This window comes from Podarcis melisellensis (genome assembly GCF_964234715.1).
Source record: "Podarcis melisellensis genome assembly, chromosome: 5".
Lineage (NCBI taxonomy): Eukaryota > Metazoa > Chordata > Lepidosauria > Squamata > Lacertidae > Podarcis > Podarcis melisellensis.
This window is the reverse complement of record NC_138537.1, coordinates 34,440,997-34,459,130: the sequence shown is the minus strand read 5'-3', so window position 1 is coordinate 34,459,130 and position 18,134 is coordinate 34,440,997. Positions and strand designations below refer to the sequence as shown.

Below are 18,134 nucleotides of genomic sequence, written 5' to 3'. Positions count from 1 at the left end.
GCTTTCCCATCAGGTAGGGAATCTCCCTATGTAACCCCCACCCCACCCCCCAGTTCTGCTTTCATTAACAGAAGCAAGTCTGTGACTCTGCAAAAAATATATGCACATGCTTAATTTTATGTCAAGAGAGAGCAATCAATAGGATTCGAGAGTTTGTGTAGACCTTTAAAGAAACTTCCACAGGCTGTGATACCTTTTCCGCTTACTTAATGTGAATGGATGTAACAAAACAACTGCAGACGAATTGCTAAGTCCTCAGTTGCGGTTATGACAATGAATAGTACAAATGATCTGCCCTGGTTGTAACTTGTAATGAGATTGACTTATTTTAAAAAGAAGTGGGTTGGTATAAGAATCGAAACAACAAAACGAAACAAAAATAATAGTCCGGGCAATGAAAGAAGGCACCCATTGCCTTAGGCCCAATAACCTGTATTACGCCATCTGCTGGCTCTTTGTTTTATTTATTTAATTAAGACAATGTTCTATATGCTGCTTGATTGTCATAGATAACGAATCGTAAGACAGCCTGTAAACTGTTTGCAAGAGTATATATTAAAATGTTAAAATTCTTATTAAAAAAGCAGGTATTTAAAAACAAAAGATGATTCAAATCAGCAGTAGCTAAAAAGAGATGAAATGCATGTAGCTTCTGCATGTCTGAATAGGCTTGCCTAAACAAGGCCCCTTTTTAAGCAGGCACTGAAAACAGTACAGTAAAAGCGCCTGCCTGGTGTCAATAGGCTGGGAGTTGCACAGTGTAGATGCTGCCACACTACAAGATATATACAGGGCATAACTTCACTTCTAGGAAGAAGAGAAGCAAAGGGACAGGTGTAACTGTAAAAGAAGGAATCTGAACTGGTAGTGTTTGCTGTACGTATTTCAATGTAACAACAGCAAAAAAACAAAAACCCTTCATAAAGGTAGAAAATTCCACCAATCTTTTGCATCCAGCTGCCCTGCTCATCTGTCTTTTTATTGCCCTGAATTGTGTCCTTTTACAGCACAGAGAATATTTATGTCCCTTTGCTTTTTAACTTTGCTGTAGAAAAAAGGATCGCTGCTTTCTTGTCTTGATGGGAGACCAGAGGCCATTTTGGGAGTTTTAAAGAAATTCAGTGCAGGGAACAGGAGGGTCACACTTTCACGAGGGACAGTTCTAAATACGGTAGTTGGCTTACAACATGTGCTTAGAACTGGCTGAGTTCCTGTTCTACAGAGTTATTAGCACGACACTTTAGCCTTGTCCAAGAAAATTTGCATAAAAGAGGTTCAAACTCTGCAGGGATTTCTATATCTTTTAAGATCTGTACAGAATGAAAAACATCACCTGTTGTGTCTTTGCCCATCACAGTTGTGCAGTGGCTCCATCAGATGCACTGAAGTGTTATCCTGAGTTACACATGATTAGGGATGGAAATCTGCAAAACAGTCCTTAAGATGCATTGCATTAAGATACTACAAGAGTCTTTGTTGTGTTTATTATGTGTGTCATGTGCAGCCTTGGGAATTAACAAGTTACAAAGTAAAAGAAATACAGTAGCCATTTTTTTCTCTGCTAACCAGTTAAATTTTTCAGCTGAACTTTTAACATGGGCGAGGTGACAGGAAAAGGCACCAAATTAAAAAAAGCGCCAACTTTTTGTGACATAGGAAGAATCGGGAATGTGCTCCCTATCCTTTTAGCCATTTCCGGCCCCTGACATCATATACATTAGACCTGGGAAAGGTGGGCGTTGCTGCTTTGAGGTTCCTCGCCGCTCTTATAAGGCAACATGAATGTTTTTGGATTTGAATTGCAGGAAAAACAAGGATTCCCACCGTCAGACATGATACAGCTACGGCGGAAGCTGCTAGGGAGGAACTCGCCCCATGATACTTCCCTCTCTGTCAAAAGCACTGTGACAGACAAGTCTTTCCTCCTTGCTGTTAATATGATTGCGGGACCTTTTCGGCGCTTCTGTCAAGCTATTGATTGCACTGCGCTGTGCAAGCTGCTCTGAAAGGGACGAGCCCAGCGGGTCACAAGAGCAGCTCTCTGAAGCAGAACTGCATCATGCAGTCATTAAGAGGGAGACCCCCCATTGCAGGGAGCAATTGGGGGCAGCAATTAGGACATTCTTTTCAGGGTCCCCGCAGAGAGATGATTAAAAGCGCTGCGGCTGGTATTGCTGAAAGACAGGTAGGTCACAGTTCAGGCTGCGCAGAGGAAGGCGCAAACACCACGGGTTTCCTTTTCATTTCGGTGGGGAAAGCACGAGAAAGAGGTCTTTCACCTCAGCCAGATGGATCTAATCTGCTTTTCATTGATCAGTGATCCAGGCACTGATAGTATTGGGAATATTCCTCGAGACAAGAATGCCATGGGAGCACACTGGAGGCTGAGTTCGCTATTAGTATTCCACATGATGTCAGCACTTAACTACAAGTGCGTGTGTGGTGTGGCCTTGTTTAATGGGTTCAGTACCAAGGATCAGGGAAATGTAAGAAAAACTCAGATTTTTTAAATCACCAGTGCCTTGGGTTATTTTTGCCCTCTGCCTTGCACTGAAGTGGGACGTGGGTGGTGCTGTGGGTAAAACCTCAGTGCCTAGGACTTGCCGATCACATGGTCAGCGGTTCGAATCCCCGCGGCGGGGTGAGCTCCCGTCTTTCGGTCCCAGCTCCTGCCCACCTAGCAGTTCGAAAGCACCCCTAAGTGCAAGTAGATAAATAGGTACCGCTTTATAGCAGGAAGGTAAACGGTGTTTCCATGTGCTCTGCTGGTGCTGGCTCGCCAGAGCAGCTTCGTCATGCTGGCCACATGACCTGGAAGTGTCTCCGGACAGTGCTGGCCCACGGCCTCTTAAGTGAGATGGGCGCACAACCCTAGAGTCGGACACGACTGGCCCGTACGGGCAGGGGTACCTTTACCTTTACCTTGCACTGAAGCATGGCCACAATATTATAAACACCAGGAAGACTGAACTGCATGCATGGGATTTTGTAGAATAAAATCAATGTATTTTTTATATATAAAAAATAGCAATGCAATTGTCTAAATTCTGGGGATTTTTAAATGGAATTTGCTGCCATTCTCTTGTGCTTTTTGCAGTATCCTTAGATGCATAAATTATGTGAACCTATTTAAAGACAATTATGACAAATGTTGGACAGAGGTAAAGAAAGATCTAGAAATATGGTCAAATTTGGGACTTTCCTTGTTAGGCCGAATTGCTGTAATTAAGATGAATGTATTGCCTAGAATGCTATTTTTGTTTCAGACATTACAGATTGTGGATAAAATGGACTGTTTCAAGAAGTGGCAGAAAGATATATCTAAATTTGTCTGGCAGGGCAAAAAGCCCAGAATAAAATTTAAGATATTAACTGATGCAAAAGACAGAGGGGGGTTTGCCCTGCCGGACTTAAGACTGTACTATGAATCGGCAGCTTTCTGCTGGTTGAAAGACTGGCTACTTCTTGAGAATACAGACATTTTGGATTTGGAAGGATTTGATAATAGATTCGGTTGGCATGCATATATCTGGTATGACAAGGTTAAAACTCACAAAGGATTTAAAAATCATATTGTCAGGAAAACATTATATAATGTTTGGATTCGATATAAGGATTTGTTGGAAAATAAAACCCCTAGGTGGTTGTCACCAATGGAAGCTAAGGAGGTGAAAAGACCTAATATGGAATCTAAATGGCCAAAATACTGTGAAATTTTAGAGCAAGAGAGTGGAAAAATTAAATTACAGAGTTTTGAGAAAATAAAGTCTAAAGTACGAGATTGGCTTCATTACCATCAGATAATGGAGGTGTTTAAACAGGACAGGAAAATTGGCTTCCAGATGGAGAGATCCAAATTAGAAACAGAGCTGTTAGAACCCAATACTAAGAATTTATCAAGAATGTACAACTTGCTGTTGAAATGGAACACACTAGATGAGACTGTCAAATCAGCTATGATTAAGTGGGCACAAGACATTGGTCATGACATTATGTTTGTGGATTGGGAACAGTTATGGACCACCGGTATAAAATTTACGGCATGTAATTCCTTAAGAGAAAATATTATGAAAATGATTTACAGGTGGTACATGACCCCAACCAAGCTCGCAAAAATCTATCATTTGCCCAATAATAAATGCTGGAAATGTAATGAGACTGAAGGAACCTTTTATCACCTTTGGTGGACCTGTCCGAAGATTAAAGCCTTCTGGGAAATGATCTATAATGAAATTAAGAAGGTACTTAAATGTACCTTTCATAAGAAACCAGAGGCATTTCTCCTGGGTATGGTCGGCCAATTGGTGTTAAAGAAGGATAGGACGTTTTTTTATGTACGCCACCACAGCAGCAAGGATCCTTTTAGCAAAGTATTGGAAGACACAAGAACTACCCACACTGGAAGAATGGCAGACAAAGGTGATTGATTACATGGGACTGGCGGAGATGACTGGCAGAATCCGTGACCAAGAAAAAGACGGTGGAAGAAGACTGGAAGAAATTTAAAGTATACCTTAAAAATTGTTGTAAAATTGATGAGTGCTAAAATGTCAAGGGAAAGGAAAATATAGAATTACAGTGGTGCCTCGCAAGACGAAATTAATTCGTTCCGCAAGTCTCTTCGTCTTGCGAGTTTTTCGTCTTGCGATGCACGGTTTTCCATAGGAATGCATTGAAAATCAATTAATGCGTTCCTATGGAAAACGCCTTCCCCCGACCTCTTCTGGCGGGCGGCATTTTAAAATCGCCCGGGACAGCGGAGGACTTCTCCGCTGTCCGGGGCGATTTAAAAGCCCCTGGGAAGGCAGGCAGGGGGGACAAAGGCTTTCTCGCCCCGCCGCTCGGCTTCGGGACATGTTCCGATGCCGGGCGGCGGGGGGAGGCTTTCTCGCCCGGCCGCCCGGCTTCGGGACATCGTTCCGATGCCGGGAGGTGGGGGGAGGCGTTCCTGCCCCACCGCCCGGCATCGGAACGATGCCCCGAAGCCGGGCGGCTGGGGGAGGCGTTCCTGCCCCACCGCCCGGCATCGGAACGATGCCCCGAAGCCGGGCGGCTGGGGGAGGCGTTCCTGCCCCACCGCCCGGCATCGGGACGATGCCCCGAAGCCGGGCGGCTGGGGGAGGCGTTCCTGCCCCACCGCCCGGCATCGGGACGATGCCCCGAAGCCGGGCGGCTGGGGGAGGCGTTCCTGCCCCACCGCCCGGCATCGGGACGATGCCCCGAAGCCGGGCGGCTGGGGGAGGCGTTCCTGCCCCACCGCCCGGCATCGGGACGATGCCCCGAAGCCGGGCGGCGGGGGGAGGCTTTCCCGCCCGGCCGCCCGGCTTCGGGACATTGTTCCGATGCCGGGCGGCTGGGGGAGGCGTTCCTGCCCCACCGCCCGGCATCGGGACGATGCCCCGATGCCGGGCGGCAGGGGGAGGCGTTCCTGCCCCACCGCCCGGCATCGGGACGATGCCCCGAAGCCGGGCGGCTGGGGGAGGCGTTCCTGCCCCACTTCCCGGCATCGGGACGATGCCCCGAAGCCGGGCGGCGGGGGGAGGCTTTCCCGCCCGGCCGCCCGGCTTCGGGACATGGTTCCGATGCCGGGCGGCGGGGGGAGGCTTTCCCGCCCCGTCGCCCGGCATCGGGACATGGTTCCGATGCCGGGCGGCGGGGGGAGGCTTTCTCGCCCCGTCGCCCGGCATCGGGACATGGTTCCGATGCCGGGCGGCGCGGGGAGGCTTTCCCGCCCCGTCGCCCAGCATCGGGACATGGTTCCGATGCCGGGCGGCGGGGGGGAGGCTTTCTCGCCCCGTCGCCCGGCATCGGGACGATGCCCCGAAGCCGGGCGGCGGGGGGAGGCGTTCCTGCCCCGCCGCCCGGCATCGGGACGATGCCCCGATGCCGGGCGGCGGGGGGAGGCTTCAAAAGCCGTCCGGGGGCTTTTAAATCGCCCCGGACAGTCAAAGCATGTCAAGGTGCAAGTAGATAAATAGGTACCACTCCTGTGGGAAGGTAAAAGGCGTTTCCGTGCGCTGCTCTGGTTTAGTAATGCTGGCTTAGTCATGCTGGCCACATGACCCGGAAGCTTTACGCTGGCTCCCTCGGTCAGTAAAGTGAGATGAGCGTCGCAACTCCAGAGTCGTCCGTGACTGGACCTAACGGTTAGCCCCCCTCCCACACCTTTACCTTTTTAATCCCATCTATACGGAAGAGCCATTGGGTCATAAACAGAGAGCTCCTAATTTATAATTCCTTTGGGTGCCATAGAAGCTCCCAATGCCTCAGGGATACAGATGGTGTTTTTACAATGCACTAAAATGTTACAAAGGCACACCTGAGCGATGTTTCTTAAGGCAATAACCTGGGATGCAACGGTTGGGTATATTTAATAGACATATGGGAAACGTGGCAAATAGAGAGTCACCTAGACTGAAATGGTAAAACCAAGATAAGCTAAATGGAATTTTGATTTTTTTTGGGGGGGGGGGAGATAAATTGAGTTTCAGCTACCTCCATGCATTACTAGTTGATTGTCTAGCAAACAAGTATTTGAGTTTTTGTACAAAGGGATGATATCTTTGCACCATCTTGTGGACTCTTGCAGTGACTGCATCATATCCCCATTTCTCTCAACTTTTGAGCAGTTTAAATGAGCTAAAGCAAGGGATCCTTTATATTTCAGTTGTTCGCTGGAAAATATTCAGCAAGATCCAAGGGATCACTCGTGGGTACAGACCGGCTTGAACTGTGAAAAGGCAATGTAGTAAGAGTAATTCCTTATGGTTGTTTTAAACACTGTACAGTAATTCTACCTGCGCTTTTTAAAAAGGTCAATGATCTTTTAACAATTTCAGAGGTTTCGATTAAAAAATTTACAGGCAATCCTAACTGTGTGGAGTGTGTGGAGCAGTCAGTTCTCCACTGCTGTCCATGGCAGAAGATATTTTTCTCCTATTTTGCTTCACCAACTCCAAGCGTTCAAATCAGAGACATGTATCAGGCCCTGTTCCAGGAACTAAACTGACTTGTGAGTCTTTGGATCCATCACTAGCCCTGCTCCATCCTGCTCCAGAATTGGTTTATTTAGGGTTCTTATACCCTTTCAGTGGGTGCCGCTGGGGAGGGGCAGAGCCTGTGCAAGGAGAACCCCACCGAGTAAACATTAGGAAGAATTTTCTGACAATTGCTGTTCAACAGTAGAATGGACTAAGTTGGAAGATGGTGGACTCTCCTTCATTGGAGGTTTTTAAATAGAGGTTGGATAGTCATCTGTAGTGGTTAAGAGCGGTGGACTCGTAATCTGGTGAACCGGGTTCGTGTCTCCGCTCCTCCACATGCAGCTTATGGGTGACCTTGGGCCAGTCACACTTCTCTGAAGTCTCTCAGCCCCACTCACCTCACAGAGTGTTTGTTGTGGGGGAGGAAGAGAAAGGAGATTGTGAGCCACTTTGAGACTCCTTAGGGTAGTGATAAAGCGGGATATCAATTCCAAATCCAAATCCAAACTCTCTAGTTGTGATTCTTGCATTGCACAGGGTTGGAATAGAAGACCTTTGGTGTCCCTTCCAGCTCTACGATTCTGTGGTATAAAAACTGTTGAACTAAATAAATAACAAATGTTTCAAAGTCATTATTCTAGTCCCTTTTTTATATCCTTAGTCCTCTTGTGTTTCATTGTGGTTGTTTCCTCCTGCTCTTTACATTAATATGCCCAGTGGGGCTTCCTGACTTTGCTGCATTTGATACTATTAAAGGTAATGTTTAACATTGCTAAATTGGAAGTTGACATTTTTTCTCTTTAAATTTTGTGGCTGTTAAGTAACTCTCTCCCTGCAAGGGCATTTCTGATGGATTCAGATATGCGGTGAGCTTTGGGCAAACTCTGCTGAAAATGAAACTTTCCACAAGCTTTTCTTATTATCACAAAAGAAGACTGTCAGGCAAGTAGCTAACCAGAAGGCTCTGTGTGTGGCAGAGAGAGAGAGAGAAGGTATGTGAATGTATCACAGAAAACTGAAAACACATGGGCAACACATAGGTATTCTCTCAAAAGAAAATAGATTTTGTAATGGTTATGTCCGTAAGGTGGGGAAAGACTGACAGAGAATTGCAAGGAAGCTGATGAACAAAAACCAACAGATATTTTGAATCATTAACAACCAGGATAAGTGTTCTTTAAAGGAATAATAGCAAGTATGTATCATTGGTTTCACTATGAATATTGTATAGTTCATAGTACTTTAGCTCATGGGTCAGCAAACTAAGGTCCGCGAGCCAGATCAGGCCCAATAACCTTCTAGATCCAGCCCGCGGATGTTCCAGGGATCCAGGCAGTGTGCAATGGTTTTTGTGACTCAGCCCGGCTTGGGGGTCAAAAGTGAGGTGGGCGGCTGCTTGAGACAAGCCCCTTCTCCGTCTGTCACGCGCACACAGCAATCTTTTCTTCCAGGGTGGGGAAGAGGGAAAAGGAGCCACAGATCGGATTTCTACCATGGACCTTAGGAAAGGCAGTTGTGGCATCAGGGGCTCGGAGGCACCTCAGGAGAGACGCCCGCTGGTGTCTGTGGCGGCGGTGCTCCCCACCAAAGGAAGTGGGGAGTGCCTGGATGGCTGCACTCCAAAACAGTTCTGCACTCTGGTGGGGAGGCCACTTGTTAGCTACACAGTACAAGCCATGGAAAGGTAAATAGCCGCAGCCGCCTCGTCTTCCCTCATTTTTGCATGAGCGGCACAGGCCTGACTTAGCATGGCCAATGGCTTTTCCCTTCACCCACACACGAGCACTCGCTCTCCAGGGCTGACAGCAATGGCGCGCTTACCTCAGCCCCCCACCCCGCCTTACAAGAGAAATAATAACTGTCAATGTGTAAAACACAAAGGAAGCAGCGTGGGTGTATGAGGAAACACACCCCTCCCTCCCAAAAAAATCACATTTGGGCAACGCTGGCAACATATAGTCTGGCCTCCCACAAGGTCTGAGGGACAGTGGACTGGCCCCCTGTTGAAAAAGTTTGCTGACCCCTGCTTTAGATTGTTTGATCAGAATATATATATGCCATCTGATTTCAGCACAAAAGAAATAAAAAAATAGAACTGTGGGTGAGCAGGATTTTTATTTGTAATTCAGTAACATATTTGTTGCTCCAAATATTCTGTTGCAAACCTTCATTTTTATTTAAGTGCTAATGACATCCTGTGCATATGCTAAGGTGCAGAAGCCACACGTAACTCATTAAAGAAACAGGAATATGTATTAAAATATATCTGAGAAAGCAATGCAGATCTAATGAGAAATCACTCTGAAAGCCACATCATGATAATATTATCAAGCATTAGTTGCTTCCATTTGTGCAGAACAATGCTTATATGGCTGCACCTCATTACTGAATTTCTATTGCTTTAGGCTTCTCTCTTTGAAGCTTATTGTTTGCTCTATTTGTCAGTATAAATGTAAGTAAATAACACCCATTTCTAAAGGAAGAGGTTTGAGCAGGTGTCTTTGATGAATACAGGCAGATTCCGGAATCACATGTGCATGTATATCACTTGCTTTCTCTATATTTTATTAACATGCTCTTGATGTTGAACAGCTGAATGTGTGAACTGACTCTATTGAAACGCACTGTGGTGAAGAAGGGATATCAGTGGGTTGTATCTGTGATGGCTCATTCATATGGACATCACTGGATGTTCAAGCAGTGGACATGCATGTGTGAACCGCCCTTGAACCTATCTAAATTCAATTTGCTGTGGTTCCTTGCGTTGACAAGTAGACTGCAAGGAAAATCCAAAACAATTATTGGCTATTTTCCCCCTCTCTCCCACCCCTGATATTCTATTGTCCATTATCCAAGTTTGGGTAGAGCAAGAATCCCATGAAAGTAGAATCATTAACATTATCAGCATAGATACCATTGTCTGTTTCATCTCCATATACTTGGAGCCAGACTTCATCCCCATATTCCAGACGGAGCAAGACAGAACCAGATGCTTGGTCAACGTCGTCCTTCTGGTACTTGTCATAAGTGATGATGACCGCCGTGTCCTTCTTGAACAAGCTAACTTTTACATCTGCCACGTACACGGTGAGATGATATGCAAAATAGTAGACTCCGGGAAAGATGCACCGGAATTTCCCTGTCGTTACGTCATAGTGATTTTGCTCATTGTAGAATATCTTCGTAAACCTGATCGGAAGATTGGCATAAGGGACTCTGGCTGTTAGACCAACACTGAAGGCAGACTGATACCTGGAGGCAGTTTCACCCTTTTCCCCTTTCAGTCCTGGGCTTCCTGGTGCCCCTTGAGGGCCTGCAACACCAGCTGATCCTAAAATTCCACTGTCCCCTTTGAGGCCTGGTACACCTACCAAGAAAATGGATTTTTTGTTAGAGTGGAGCATCCCTAGGAGGTTTCACCCAAACATCCTCAGCTGAAAAGATTATTTCAGCCTCACTTTCCTTCACAAGAACAAAATTCTGAGTCAACTTATTTGTGCGGGCAGCTCATGTCTACGAAAGTAATTCCCAGCTTTATTAGGTCTGCTTTCGTTCTAGTAAACTCCAGAGCTGCTCAGGAATATGAAGACTGCAGTTTCAGTGTCCTAAGAGTACTTTTGATTCTTTGGGAAATGCCCTGGAAACATGTGGGAAGGACATTAGGGTATAAATATTGATGTAAGTAAACCCAGGGCTTTTTCCCCAGCTGGAACTCGCCGAAACTCAGTTCTGGCACCTCTCAGGTGAGTGGCTATTCTAAGAGAATGAGGGAGACGCTCATGGTGAGTTCCAGCACCCTTTTCAAGAAAAATAGGACACAGTAAAACTGTTTCTACCATTCTTCCTTATGCTGTGGCATAAGCACCATATTTTTCTGTGTATAACATGCCCCCTGTGTATAAGACACCCCCTATTTTGGGGGACTCAAAATTAAGAAAATGGGGGGATTGCCCAGAGTTGTTGAGATTGGGGGGGGGTAATGAAAATCACTCACCCACCTAACAATGCTGCCAATTGCACGCATCACAGTCGCCAAAAATCCTCTGCCCACTCGCCGCCAGCAGCTGCCAATCACTCGCCCAGTTGCCGCAGCAACAGCCAATCAACAGCACAATCGCTGCTGACAATCAGCTGCTCGCAGCAGCAACCAATCCCCTCTGCACAATCCATGTATAAGACGACCCCCACTTTTTGAGATTCTTTTCTCAGAAACAAACCTCGTCTTATACACAGAAAAGTACGGTATTTAAATCCATTAAAAATCCAGGTGGCAACTGGACAAAGTGTGACCTCAAAAGACCCTCAAACATTCTTTCAGTGTTCAAATGAATGTCCTAACCCTAATCATTATCAGCTAATAAACGTGGCCCATGGTCAAAGGTGAGATGGAGCCTCATGTACCCACTTCTGTCTGCAGATGAGATCCGTGTCTCAGCTAGTCATAAACAAGTATTGAATAAAATTTATATATCACAGTTGTTGTTTTTTTAAAAAAAACCCACCAACACCTCAAACCCTTTATTATCATTTTCATTATAAATAATAATAAAAATATAAAACAAAATTTTGCTCCTGTCTGCCCTTACTGGTGCTAACAGCAGCTGGTATGGGTTTGCAGTGGTACCTCGGGTTAAGTACTTAATTCGTTCCAGAGGTCTGTACTTAACCTGAAACTGTTCTTAACCTGAAGCACCACTTTAGCTAATGGGGCCAGCTCCTGCTGCATCCTGAAGCAAAGTTCTTAACCTGAAGCACTATTTCTGGGTTAGCGGAGTCTGTAACCTGAAGCGTATGTAACCCGAGGTACCACTGTACAATGGGGGAAAGGATTTGGGAGGAAAGTGTAAAGACTCTCTCCCAGAGCACCATGTCCTTCATTTTCAAAGCGCCCTCCTCCTGCTAATTATCAGAAAAGGGGGGAGGGAGATTCTAATCACAGATCCCCTAACTCACTGCCTCTTTGGTCCTGAATATGTCCTTGGGTGCTTATTGGTTACAGATTCTTCTGCTGTGCTCTTTTTATGCTTTGGTAGTGTTGGTTGTTATTCTTTTTCAGTAGTTTTATCTACTGTTATCTACAGCATTTATGTAAAAAATGCACCTTTGGTGTCCTGAAGAGGATTGAAAGGCACGACATCATGTTTAAAAATAAATGACGGAATAAATAAAGGGAAGGAAACGCAATCGTCAATTTATGTCTGCAGTGACATGTTTTTTCTTTCTTCCTCTTGTACTTTCATGTGTCATCTGGCCTGCATGGTGATGTGTGAACCTTTGATCTCAGTCCTGCCAATTGATTAGATTTAAACCCATTAAAGTTCGCGGGGCCCTTGTGGGAATTGCTGGCTTGTATAGAACGGAGGGCTGAAAGCGCTCACCTTGATCTCCTTTCTCTCCCTTTTCCCCGTCCTTCCCATCCCTTCCATCTCTCCCTGGATTTCCGTGGTGGCCTGGGTAGCCTGGTGCTCCTGACATCCAATTGGCACAGACTCCCCTGGGTGGCTGTTGGGGGTCTTCTTCAGCAATCACTTCAATGTAACAGCAAAGTTTCAGCAGAAGCACCAGCGAGAAAAAGAGGAAGCTTGATCCTTGCTTCATGTTGCACCTGGAAATAATGAGGAACTGCCTAAGGAACAGGAGTAGTAATAAGGAACAGTAGGAAACTCACAACTAATGGAAATCACAATCCTAGGCACTCCAGTGGCTCCTCTGTTTACCACTCCATCACTGGGTGTAAGGACCTGGGGTGGGGTGAGCTTACACTGGGGAAAAGTGGGCAACTGCACATCGCTGAGGAAGAGGAAAATCTAGGAACAAAAGACTTATGTGAGTAGCTGCCTGACCTTTCAATCCACAGGGAAAACACTGGAGTCAGACAAGGGACAAACTAAAGACAAAACCAGCTTGGCTCACACAGGACAATCATGATGACTGAGTCTCAGAGATAGCATGAGATTTATGTGTCTACCCACCAAATGTAAGTTATATAACTTAGGGTACAATCCTGCACTTGGTCCAGTATATCTGAAGGAGCGTCTCCACCCCCATCATTCTATCCGGACACTGAGGTCCAGCACCGAGGGCCTTCTGCCAGTTCCCTCACTGCGAGAAGCCAAGTTACAGGGAACCAGGCAGAGGGCCTTCTTGGCAGTGGCACCTGCCCTGTGGAACACCCTCCCAGTGGCGTAGCGTGGGTTGTCAGCACCCGGGGCAAGGCAAGTAATTTGCGCCCCCTAACCCGTGGATTTGCACCCCCTAACCCTAACCCCCAGATGTTGCGCCCGGTGCGGCTGGCCCCCCTGCACCCCCCACGCTACGCCACTGCACCCTCCCACCAGATGTCAAAGAGAACAACAACTACCAGACTTTTAGAAGACATCTGAAGGCAGCCCTGTTTAGGGAAGCTTTTAATGTTTGATGCATTACTGTATTTTAATATTTTGTTGGAAGCCACCCAGAGTGGCTAGGGAGGCCCAGCCAGATGGGCAGGGTATAAATAATACATTTTATTTTTATTATTATTGTTATTAGTATTATTTATTATCTGCCACCGGATTTGGCAGAAGTCCATATCAGCTGACAAAATGCCAGGTTCATCACCACTAAGACAGATATGCTGGTGCAATACTAAATATAAACTGGTGGAACATAACACTGGAGTGCCAGAGTACAAGATAAGTCAGATGGGGAGAATGAGGGGCATCTAGGCCTGCTGGACCTGGGATGCTACCAAGCAGAGCAGGAGTGGGAAATCTTTTTAATCTGGCAGACCTTTTTATTATCTCCCCCACACCCTTGAGCCAACTTTGACAGGTGAGTTGTCTCACTCAGCTGCTGAAGTTGGTCTGCAGGGGTGAGGAAAAGTAATGCTCAAGCCGACCTTGAAAACACACACATCCTATCACATACTTCAACTGATGCATAGGGAGTTCAGTCCTGCTTTCTGCAGGGTTTTACGGCACTGGTAGGCTCAAACCAAGCAGGACTGAACTCCCTGCACATTAGCAGGAACCGGTGGGCATGGTTGAATACATCAGTCAGGTGAGAAAGAGGTCGATCCTGCTTTTCACAGGGTGCAGGTAAACCAGCCAGTTTTCAGCATCTGAACCAAGGAGGGATAAACTCATGAGCTGCTGCATGTGTGTGTGTTTTCAATCCTGCTTTCTGCAGTTTTCAGACTTGCCATCCAGTCCCGCTTGGGAACTTGCTGCCATGCTGGGACAAAGCAGAATTGGACCCCTTTGGCCTCAGCTAGACAGAAGTGGGTTATTCCCACCCAGTTCCTTCTCCTATATACAGGCTCTCTTTTTGATCAGGGAGCTCCATCCTTGCAAGTCTCCTGCTTTTTGTGCCTGTCCTGCCTCCCATGCCTTTATTCCTGAGCCTCTTGTTCCCTGTGAGGAAGCCCCTCTCAACCACAATGGAGTGACCACTCTGGAGAAGCCAAACTCCCTGCTTCCTCTGCTGCAGAGCTTCTGCTTCTGCCTCTGCTGTCGCCATCTCTCTTCCTAATCTTCCCTGCTGTCAGGGACCCTGCTCCTGCCTCAGAGAGCTTTGGCAGCATTTGCCTTCTGCTCCTCCACAAAATGCAGAAGAAAGTCACATGAAATGAAGATCACCGAACCAGAAGATCAAGCACCAGTTCTGTAACTGCAATCAGCAGAAGACTCAAGGCACAGTCTGAAGCTGTAGCATTAAGGGAGATCTTCCACAAACAGAAGCATCTAAGGCTAGGCAGAGGGAGCAGCTGGTTTGGGGTATCATAAAAGGGCAGCAAGATGTTAGTTGTTTTCCCATTTTTATTGGCAGGGTGGGGGAGAGGCGCTTGTGGGATTTTCTGCTGTCAGTTCCAAAAAAACCCCCTAACTGGTCACTTGCATATTATCTACCTTGACTTGGGGTACAAGGTGTATTTGCTGTTCTGCCCCAAAGAGCAAAATGCCCTCAGGAGTCCCTGGGAACTCTATTCTAATTCAATTCTGCCCCGTGCATGTTTTCTCAGAAGTTCCACTTTGGTAAATGGCACTTACTTCCAGGTAAGTGTGTACAGAGTTGCATCTTGACTGATATATGCTTCTGTACTGTTTTTGCAGACAGGGGCCAAAGTGACTGGATGATTGGATTTGAAGAACGTATGTTTTATAACCTAAAGAGGCATTCTGTGAACCACACTATGACAAGCCAATAGTTCTGGACGAGGATGAAACAATGAAATGACCTCTAGATTCCAGAAACATTATCTTCAAAGTATGTGTGGCAGAGAAAACTTGGCAGATAGTGGGGTACATATCTGGGCATGTCATGCTTGTACCACTTCAGTGTCCTTATCGCTACATAACTCAGGAAAAGACATTTAGGTTCCAGAACTCAGAACAGACATATCTTGATTGTAGTTGCTATATTTCCTAACTACCACCCTGTATGATTTTGACACTGCTTTTAATGTATGCCTCTATTGCAAAATGCAATGCAATTCAATAACATTTTGCATCTCAAACTGCTTGACATTTAGCTGAGCTGCTGTGGAGAAAGTTCTTGCACTCAGCCATGTGATAAACATGGAAGGACACGCCACCCACCTTCTTTGACTACTATTCCCAAAAACAAACAAACAAAACTACACTAAAATGAGGTTTTGGTACCCATAAAATTAAATGCATTTGTAGAATGCTCCTGGTCATATACAGCAGTCCCAAAACCAGCTCCTATACAACCAAATAATTCCGATCAAGGAAACTTGTAAATGCCCACTTTTCCTGATAGGAAGGCAAAATGCAAAACAGTATCAAAATATTGGAGAGGAACTGAAGACCTACTTATGTGTAAAAATGCATAGGATTGGGTTGATGGCTGCATTTCTATGCTCACTTACCAGGAAGTAAACTCAATGAATTATATTATTATCTAACTAAATATGCATAGGCTTGGGCTGGATAGAAAATTTGCAGAGTGCAACATAACTGTGGGTTTGAAGTCTACTTTAAAGTACTACATTAGTTGCATTAGTGCTGCTGTATAATAGTGTGGATTATATACTGTAGTATTTATCTTGATCTTCCAGGACAAAAACAAGCCTGATCTTTGAAAATTAATATTTCTACATTTCTGGACTTTCGAATTATCATTGGCACTAGCCTAAGATAATGTATTCTGTTCCAAAATAATATTATGGAGGTGTGGAATGATGAGGCTGCAATCTTAAAGCCACTTAGTACTATATCTTTGTGTAAAAGAAAGATCTATTATGTCTGAATATTCTTTTAAATATTGCCATCTTCATTTAGATTATTCAGTGTGACACAATCATTGTGCTGGACTGTCTGCAGAACTAGAATGTATTAGTATAGTGAAATCTAAAGTGCTCAGGTAAGTGATCTATGCATTGTACACTCCTTAGAATGGCTAAAAACTCTCATCAGGCATTCTCACCTAAGGCACTCCAAATTTGTTAATTAGTTAGCATAACATATGTCACCTGTTTGGCTCAATATTGTAGTCTAGCAAGAAAGGCAGGTAACTCTAATTAAGCATTGTGCTTATATAATGTACGGTATCTCTTTCTCCTTTTCCTTCTCTAGATAATACCCTTTAATGTAAGTCCCACTGAACTCAATCAGACTTGAATAAACTTGCATAGGGATTGTACTGTTAACTACACTGGCAGACAATCATGAAGAATCTAAGTTAGTAACCAATAGAAGGTAGAAAGATTTCAAATTTCTTGCTACAATAATTTTCTTATGAAGAGTTTTTCTCATTTCTGAACTAACTTTGAATCCATTCTTGACTGCTAATTCAAGCACTCAGGGGACATGGAACAATGCTGTTAACTGAGAGCGAGCAATTCTGTAGATAACTTTCCTAAATAACTGGTTCCCAAATAAAAATACAAGTGTGCAGTTTCTTTACAAAATGAATTATCTATTTGAATGGTGTAGTATAATGCTCTAACAAAAAAAATAGGCTCTTACCAGTTGTTCTTTGTATGATGTCCTAAGTTGCTTGCAGTCACTTCAGAAATGCAGCGGAAAGAATGGGTCTCTCAATCACTTATCACAAAGAGACATGTGGAGCTGTCAGTTATGATGCTATCCTTTCTATTTGCTACCGAGCATGCTAATTTAATTCTATGCACTTTCTATCATTTTCCTGTTTCATTTTTAATTTGGGATAATTTTAATTGTGTTCTATTTTTAGAGAGACATATTTTAAAAGGAACCAGATGGCTTGCTCGAAAATTGTCAAACCAATGATAATTAGATTTTGTGTTACCAGAGGAATATATAGCGCGCGCACACACACACACACACACACACACACAGCCTTCAAATTATAAACTGTAGTCTTTTACTCAATTTCCTTGCGGATAGTCCCATTGAATTGAAAGGCAGTTTCTTCTGACTCCGAGAAGTCATGTTTTGCTATTAAATAAGTGGTTTAACAGTGCAATCTTATATTGCACTACTTAATCCTACTCAGAATTTGGTCCCATTGAGTTCAAAAGTGCTTACTTCCAGGGAAGTGGGTATAGGATTAAAAGAAGCAATCTTTTAATTTTACGTTTGGTTTTGACTCTTTGTTTCTTTGAGTATCTAGATATTTATCTAAATAAATAAATACCTACTTAGGGGAAGGAAGAGTTCTGTGCTTTGCTAGTTAGACCCCTTTTTAAAAAGGAAATAAGTAACTTTATTAAGTATCTATGTAATTTACTATCATTTATTAGTTATATGAATCATTTGCTCTGCAGGCACTTTTTGTCTGACTGAGCCATACAGCAGCCAGAAAGATTGCCAGATTGATTTGCACTGACAAGTGGACAGGTAGCCTTCTCTTGCAAGATTACAGACCCTTGCTAATGGGTCTCCCAACCCCTTATAACATTTCAGGTGCTCACCCCTTGGGTACTTGTCAAATCGCCAGATACGCATTTGGTATTTAATGTTTGATAGCACTGCTGCTGTTGTAAGGTTTTTGTACTGTGTTCTTTTGCAGGGAATTTGTAACCATACAAACATTTCACTTTTTGACATTTGTATATTTTATATGTACCCGGCTTGCCCATTAGTACAGCTCCTGATGCAGCCAGTCCCCCCGAGTCCCAGGGACAAAGGGAAAATATGATGTGCATGGTACAATGAGTTATATTTG

At 44.8% G+C, this 18,134-nt stretch overlaps 1 protein-coding gene across 2 annotated transcripts; it reads right to left on the bottom strand.

The window, feature by feature from the left end:
- Positions 1 to 9,079: 9,079 nt before the first annotated feature.
- LOC309369597 (adiponectin-like) lies at positions 9,080 to 17,116 on the bottom strand. Of its 2 annotated transcripts, none has more exons than XM_081910600.1 (3): positions 16,955 to 17,116; positions 12,362 to 12,609; positions 9,080 to 10,350 (listed from the first exon to the last, which is right to left on the bottom strand). In XM_081910600.1, exons 2-3 carry the CDS (start codon positions 12,579 to 12,581, stop codon positions 9,821 to 9,823), a joined length of 750 nt encoding a protein of 249 aa, XP_081766726.1. In that variant the 5' UTR covers positions 12,582 to 12,609; positions 16,955 to 17,116; the 3' UTR covers positions 9,080 to 9,820. The 2 variants fall into 2 exon arrangements, with proteins under 2 accessions (XP_081766726.1, XP_081766725.1); XM_081910599.1 differs by having other exon boundaries at positions 12,362 to 12,588; positions 16,955 to 17,113.
- Positions 17,117 to 18,134: the final 1,018 nt, after the last annotated feature.